This window comes from Populus nigra, chromosome 1, assembly GCF_951802175.1.
Source record: "Populus nigra chromosome 1, ddPopNigr1.1, whole genome shotgun sequence".
Classification (NCBI taxonomy): Eukaryota; Viridiplantae; Streptophyta; class Magnoliopsida; order Malpighiales; family Salicaceae; genus Populus; species Populus nigra.
Window position 1 is genome coordinate 7,873,295 of NC_084852.1, and position 8,234 is coordinate 7,881,528.

The following is an 8,234-nucleotide window of genomic DNA, read 5'->3' on the forward strand; positions in this document are numbered from 1 at the left end:
AAGCTGCATATTTCATAGTTTTCAAATACCATTATCTAAGTTTTTAACCTGGTTGGAACTTGGAATTAAATTATTTTAGTTCTCAAGGACTGTTGTTTTGTATAAATGGTAAATGTATCAGGTTTACAGTCAATAGATTGTTGGTTTGAGAATGGAGAGCAGTTACCTAGACCAAATATGTTGAGCTTCGTAAGATAAACTAGGGTCAGCTGGTTACTTTTATCTGATTTAAGCTGCATATTTCATAGTTTTCAAATACCATTATCTAATTTACGGTAAAATATCTCGAGTTTGCAACCAACAAGTTGCAGTTTTGGGGCTTGAGAGCAGTCACTTCATACATGCAATGTAGGATATTCTCAGAGTTCCTTTCCTAGTTCCTAGAATCCTGCTTTGAGAAACACAATGGGCTTCTTATTTTCTATAATTCTGTTCTTCACAGTTGCCTCTTCACCAATCTTACGGAGATTATTTTATGGTAACAAAGCAAATATGCTTGTAGCAAAAGTTATTTTTGATTGGCATCATTACCATTAAAGCGTAATTTACTCTTTTCCAATGAGTTCTGTAACTGAAAGTATAGTGCTCTTGAATTGATCATGTCCCCTTTGTGTTTTTATTTTTTCCCCCCATCTTCCATGGATACTTTTGCAGTGGTGAGAAGGCTACAGCTGAATGCATTGCAGATGTCATTGCTGACAACCGGGCTGAGCTGGTGCACCTTCCCTCCTCCATGGATCTTAACATGCCTTTGCCATCTAAAGACTGTCCGACTTGTGATGGAACAGTAACACTTTTATAGTTCGATAAAATACGCATTTTACCATTCGTGTGACCTATCTTTGTAACACTAATTAATGTAGTGGTGTCCATGGCACATATTGTTCCTACCTTTGAGCACAAGCTGGACCATTTTTCTGTACTTGACAGATGTATGTTATGATCTTTGGGTGCAATATTTATTGATGTTGCAGGGTGTAATGAGCTGCCCTGAATGCAAAAATAAATTACAAGTCAGGATCTCTGCTGATGATGTAATTTTTTTTTTGTTAATTTGTTGATGCTGGGTTTTTGTTTATTACTTTAATTTGAATACAATCAAGTAGCTCCAGACTTTCAATGAGATCTGCTGAGTTTTTACCAACAACATAGTTGACATTGAAAGGAAACAATCCTTGTAACGTACCGACATCTTATGTTGATATGCATGGCAGTGCAGCTACCTTAAAAATATAAGTCTTTGATTGTTCTAGAGTTAAAAGTCCTGAACTAGAAGCTTGGCATATCAAAGCTGTGTTCCATCGTAGAGCTGAAAGGCATCACACTGTAGTGAAATAACTGTTTTCTGGTGTAGTGATTTTGTGATCCATTTAGATCGAATGGAAATTCTTGAAAAAAAAGAGAGAAGATTGATAATCCCAGATGAATCTGAATGGTTGGCCACCAAGTAATATTCAACAACAGAATTATAGTAAACAAAATGTCATTAAGATAACTGAACATTGAGAGTTGACGACTCAGGGTAAGTGTATTTGGCCAATTATTTGGTTGCACCATTGCTGATAAAACAAAATAATAGCCGCAACAGATAATAAATTATGAGTGTGCATTCAGATTATTCAGATGTGGTCCATATTCTTGTCAAGTTTCTATTGTTTATGTGTTTGAAAAATCTAGTCACTGGTTTTTATTGGGTTACCCTGTGTGATTTACTTTATTGTTCAATTAATGAAATCATCCATCCTTGTATGGTTTGTCTTTCTGCAGATAATGGAGCCCCCATGGCAAGCCTACAATGTCCTGAGAAAGATGGAGTATCCCTATGAGGCTAGTATAATGTCACCTTGAAGTTTTTGAAGTTTCTTTGCCTCTAGCCTAAGATTTAGAGAGTCTTGTAGCCTTAACTTTAATTAGCCCGCTGGAAACCAGTCATCATAATTATGAATATAAGCCATTTAATTGCCCCATTTATTTATTGTGTTAAATTCCTAGAAAAATATAAGTCATGTTAATTTGTCATCATCATCTCAATGAAATACTTTAATATTATCATGATCCAACTAGTCATCCTTTGACTTCATACATAGTCTTGCATGAATTGGACTATGATACCCATTATGATTTACAAGCAATTGAGAACATTTATTGTCTTCTTCAGATGCGTATAGGATCAATTATGGGTTGGCAGAATGGTCATGGTTAGCCCTAGAATCCTAATTACTGAGATACCTTTGGATCTTCATGGTTTGCTTATATTCCTTTTCTTTTCTGATCTGCTTTTTATGTGGGAGTCTACTCATATTTGGTGTTTAGATATCCATTGGAGAGTGATCTTTATGATTTTTTATCTGATAAATTAGGGGATATCATGATTTTTGAAGTGGAGGCATGTATATTTGATTTCAGTTTATCATGTTAGAAAATAATATAATTTTGACCCTTTGCTGTTTCAGCATATAGTTGATAGCATGAGAGACCCCAGCATTGCTGCATTTTGGTTGTTTTCCTTTCCTGAGATTATGGGTGGCTTCAACTATGATGGTGATGTCAAACAGAAAATTTGGTGGCAATACAAGGTTCCTAGTCCATTTTGCTTCCTCTGTCTCATCTGTTGGTTGGTGTTGTTTTCTATTTCATTTCCTCATTTTCTTATGGGATGCTGTTCCTGGAAAAGTTCACGCTTCTTTGATTAAGCTTCTGCAACTTTAACCCATGCTAAGGAAAGAAGTGCTGATATGCATATGCTAAATATATTGAATGTTTCATAATCCATTTGAAAAGTCTAAGCTTATATGACATGGACTCTGGAACTTTAGCGCATGCTAAATGTAGAGTTGATGACTTGCATATCATATATTCATTGAACAACACTTGCTAAACAAAGAAGTGACTTATGTGCATCCCCATATGCAGTCTTTTAGCAAGTCATTTCTACACTTTTTGCTTTTTTATTTTTTAAAAAAGAATCCGAATCAAAGAAAAAAATTATACTATTCCATTCCAAGATATTGAAGTTCTTTTAGGACTGGAAGTCAAACTGGCAGGCCTGTTACATTTGTAGGAGTTTTTCAAAGCTTGATTGTTACAGTTCATTCTTTTAATGGTTTGGTTTTCTGTGTTGAGTTTAGGAATCAATGAGGTATGATCAACTACGAGATATGGCAGCCAAGCGAAATCCTGGTTGGGATCACTTGCAGGAAGTAAGACAATCTTCTTACTTTAAAAGAATCTAATCATGAACTTCATTGGCACATTAAATGTGTGATCTTCTTTATGAGATTATTTGGTGCATTTAAGAGGAAAACAAGAGCATATAGTCAAATTCTTTGCTTCGAATCCTCTCTGTGTGCTTGCTATACTCACTTTTCTGGGTTTCCTTGTAAATTGAAAAGATTGCTATTGTTGTATTTATTCTGTGCTGTGGCCACTTTATTTTAGTCAATCCATCTAGAAGCAAATTTCAACTGGTTTTGCTACTTCCCATTTTTGTGGTTCTCCATATCCACAAATGTTTTATCAAAATGTTGGGGCACAAACTTATAAGCTTAAAGTTGAGCGAGGTTCATTGGCATATTAGTATAGGGTGTCCTTAATGGTGCAAATTCATAGAATTGCCTGCCAAGCTATTCTGTTTACACCTTGCTCTGGTATTCAGTCATTAACTCCACAACTCTTTAATGTTCAAGACTAAAGCAACAAAGCTTGCAAGCATATTGAGAAGTAAAACTTGCAGGAATCTACTGACTACTTCCGTTGCTAGTAGCTTAAATAATTTTTGAATGGATTAAATAGCCAGCCTGCCCTGATCATTTTATCTATCTGGTATCCACATAATGATTGATTAAGTTTGAGGTCAAAGCCTGGAAGTTGAATCTCTGCATTAGAAAGTATACTGGGGGTTCATCCAGGGGAAGAATTAGTATCTGTCATCTAAAATGTTGGCAGTGTGCATACACAAAAATTACAAAACCAACAATGTGTCAATCTTTTGTTTTTTCATTTTATTTAAACTTTTTCGAGTTTAAATATGTACTTGGTGGAATTGCATATAGTTCATTGTTTTGCCAAAACTGTCATTTGAGTTCATTGATCATTCGCAGGCCCTGATCTCCATAGATCCTGTTCGTGCCAGGGATGATCCTGTTGTTGTGAAAAATGTCCCATACTACAAAGCCAAGAAGACACTGGAGGCAGAGGTCATGAAACTTGAGCCACCACCTCGGCCACAAAACTGGGGTGTGAGTGTTCGTTGTACCCTATGGTTGCAAACTTCGATGCATGTTCACATTCTAACATATTATTTCAATAGGGAGAGAAAAAAAGATTCAATTAGTATCTAAAGCATTGACAATTACATATACAACCCTTCAATAGGTTTCTTTTTTCACTGATTGAGGGTAACTCAATCATCATCCATAAAAAAAAAGTGACTGCTCCATAGTTGAAAATGGAGCCCCGAGGAACAAGCACAGTTTCCTTTAGTCCTTGTTTTGAGGTACTTGAAGAACTTTGTGGTACAGATTGGGTCTTGATCAAGCATATTCATGGTGGCATTGACAAAGTACAATTGAGTCTTTGATCAAAGTACAAATTGGTGGAATGGGCAGGATTCAGATTATAGTTTCAAATCTTGCTAATCAAATCAACTCAACTAAACTTAATTCAAAACTATTTGGGATTGGTTACATGATTCGCTATCCTACATTCCACCCGGTCTTGGAGGTTAGGACCTATTTTTCAACCAGCCTTTTAGAAATCAGATTCCTTCTTAAAACTACAGTTTGTCATTTGTTTGTCTCTCTATCCTACCCCTTTTATCCCTTCTACTTTAGTGTAGCCAGCTTCAACCCAAGTTATTCCTGTTCAATCTTTCATCTCTTTCACTTTTTGCTTAGTGCTTGAATGGCACTGTAGTAGCTTCTACTTTTCAAATTGTATTTAGCCTGAAAAAATATTAAATTGATTTTTTTAGGTGATTTTTGATAATTCTGATGTATTATGTTAAAAATAAAATAATTTTTTAAAAAATATCATTTTAATACGTTTTAAATAGAAAAACACTTTTAAAAAGCCTTCATCATAATACCATACACACATAATACTACCTTTTTTCCCTGGCACTGCTAAAGGTTTGTGTGGAGCATGGCTGAATCATCTTAAATGACCTTTCCATACCTATTCTTTTTGTAGAATGTGTCTGTTCTATAATCTATATCAACATTCTCATTTTAGCTTAGCGTAGCTGCCATTACAAATTTCCCACAAAATATCCCCGTCGACTTGATAGGTATCATATGATCTCACCGTAGACTAATACACTCAATTTTGTTCAGCTTGCTCTATTTCTGGAGACAAACTCAATTTATACACTCAATTTCTAAATGCCTTGAATCATGTCCCCTTCTCGAATTCAAGCATTACTTCATTTGGCATGTGAACGCCTCTTTTGAATTTGTCAATTTACACAGAAGTTAATCCATGTGTACTCTTTGAATATGAATTTGCACTGAAAGGGAAAAGAAAAGGGTATTTTGGCAGGCAATACCTTTGCATGCTTTGGAGATGCGATGCATATGGAGTGTCTTGTTTCATTTTGAATGGTGATTGAGCTAATCATGATGCATTGGCAGGAGCTTGGCCTTCCACTAAATGCATCATCATGGAGCGAGGAGGATCTTAAAAAACCAGAAAAGTTCTATGAGATGACTGTTCTTCTTAATGCACAGAGAGAAATTGCTGATAAAATTTTGGATTCACAATGGGAAACTAAATGGCGTCAAGAAAAGGTTGGTAAAGCTGCCTCTACTCCTACTGTTTAACTTGTCTCATACTTCTCCAAACCTGTGTATATTACTTGCAAAATTTGTATGTACAGCGCACGAACACGCATAATATGTATGAAATACTGTGGACGACCATACAATAATGATGCATAATATGTGTGAAGGTTAACAAGTATTAAGAAGCTAAAGCATTTTGAAATACTGTGGTTTCAGGTGAGAAAAGTTGTTTGCTAAAATAACCCAGTAAGATAAATGAAATCCAAAACGTTCTCTTGGGCCATTAATTCGTGAGAAATTTATGATAAAAAAAATATATGGATAAAGCCATCTAATTATGGCTGGGGGTACTCTCTCTCAACTGAAGCTGCCATGTTATCATTCTTGTTTTAAAAAGGAACTTGTTTTTTCGCGAATTGTGTGAACTCTCTTGTTTGGAGAATTTCCTTTTCCCTGTTATAAAAGAAGCTTGGCACAAAGGGATTGTTTTTGGCTGCTTTATTTAGATTTATTTCCCAAGTCTAATGTTCAAGACTACAAATGTTTTTTCAAGAGAAAAGGGAACGTTTATTTTGAAAGAGAATAGAGAAAACAAGATTTTAAAAAAATTAGTCATAGGAGAAGGAACCCTCCAAAACGAGTGCAGAAGTTGGAAAATCGAACAAGGGACTTGCAGTCCCATGACCATTAAAATACTCTGGAAATCTCAGAATGTACGCCAGAAAGAATGAAAGTTTAAATGTCAACTAATTCATCTCTTTCTTGCCGGTAGGGCAATGTTCTATTATGACCTTCACGTCACCCCTGGCCCAGGGCAAAAAACCCAGCCCCTTAGCAGTCGTATTTGACCAATGAAAAATACTCTGAAGCATAACTTGAAGGAAAGGAGAAAATGTGAACTTTTCGCTTGGATGCGTGGCAAACTCTCTGGATGCTTTTCTGCAATTCCTTAAAGAAATTTATATGCATGTCTGCCTTTGCAATTATATACTCCCTGAGAATAGCTTTACCAATCCATCACAGCTTGTTTGATGCCACCTTTGTTAACTTTGTTATCTAATAAATGCCATTAGTCATCAATATCCTATACAAGTTGATTTGCAGTTGAATGAAATGTTGGAGGAGAAGGTGCGGCCATGCATTCAAAACATCAGCAATGGTGCCCTTCCCCGTCCTATCCTAATACAATCACAGAAGCAGGATAAAAGGGTTTCCACCCTTCTTTCCCTTTCGCTTTGACTTTATTTGTAAGATCTTTCAATAAATTCTGAAGCGAAGTCCTCTTTCTTTTCTGCTGGCATAGAGAAACGGACCTTTGTTTTACACAAAATGAAGTTTTATGATTGTCTTCTTAGTTATTATTTGTATTCAGGATGATTCCCAATTGTAACTTGCTTTAAATAATCTGGAAGATGCCTTGTATGCACATGCATTTATGGCAGAAAGATGGATATTAAAGCTATTTCTTAATACAATCGACACTCAAAGTGGTTAATAGAGTAGGGTCTTTAGCTGTATTTTTCAACGAAAACTTTTACATTTTGTTTATGTATAATCGCATGCTAGAGATCCAGGGGGGAACTAGGCTTTCAGGAACCTTGTGTATATTACCCAGAAGCACATTTTCACTTCCTAAAAGCACTGGGTACCGTAGTTGCACGTGAAACTTTAACTAGTCACTGTTCAAGTGTTCATGCTTATCATGGTGCCCCTGTAATGTTTGCAACTTATTACTTGTTTATTTTTTGCAGAGGAGGCAGCGAAGATGGTGGTTTTTCTGATGTTGTTTTAACCATCATTCCAATATAGGCAGTGCGGCACATTGTATAATTTGTGTTTCGCATTTTTCTCTTCCACAGTTGTACTTTTTTCATCTTCTTCATAAACCTGAGTCTACTCTGCGATTTTTTGTAGTCTTATTTTAACCCGTACCTTTATCCTCTACCTCTCATCTGATATTTTGTAGCTACAATTTGTCTATGTTTTTGTTCCATTAGCCTTGATTAATTGAAATATACTCAATATCTCAATATAATCTATTATTATACAAAGACCAGGGAAAAGTTGTTTCATTGCAGCAATTAATTAATTGTTTCATTATAGTAATTACAATATTGTTCCATTCTTTTATTACATTAAATATATTTTTTATTAATGTATATGATTTTTATTATATAAAAATATTAATTTTTTAATTCATGGTTATATTTTTCAGTTGATGTCAAAAAACATATTAGTAACACCTAAATATTAATTCTTTTATATTAGATAAAAAAAAGTTTACCTGCAGTGAAACAAGTTCAATAGACGCATTAATTTTATTTTTTTTGTATTTAATATGGTTCTCAACATATTTAATTAAAAGCATCCGTATGTTTTTTATTTATAATTATAATTATATATAAAAAAATCACATTTGAAAAGATGGTATATTTTTTTTGTCAAAAAAATATC

The 8,234-nt window shown here is 34.8% G+C and overlaps 1 protein-coding gene across 1 annotated transcript; it reads left to right on the plus strand.

Moving 5' to 3' along the window:
* The first annotated feature begins 639 nt into the window (after positions 1–639).
* Positions 640–7,788, plus strand: LOC133674288 (uncharacterized). The gene is made up of 9 exons (XM_062095365.1): positions 640–787; positions 975–1,034; positions 1,768–1,827; positions 2,454–2,576; positions 3,129–3,200; positions 4,101–4,238; positions 5,631–5,786; positions 6,885–6,989; positions 7,532–7,788. Exons 1-9 carry the CDS (start codon positions 734–736, stop codon positions 7,559–7,561), a joined length of 798 nt encoding a protein of 265 aa, XP_061951349.1. The 5' UTR covers positions 640–733; the 3' UTR covers positions 7,562–7,788.
* The last annotated feature ends 446 nt before the right edge of the window (positions 7,789–8,234 follow it).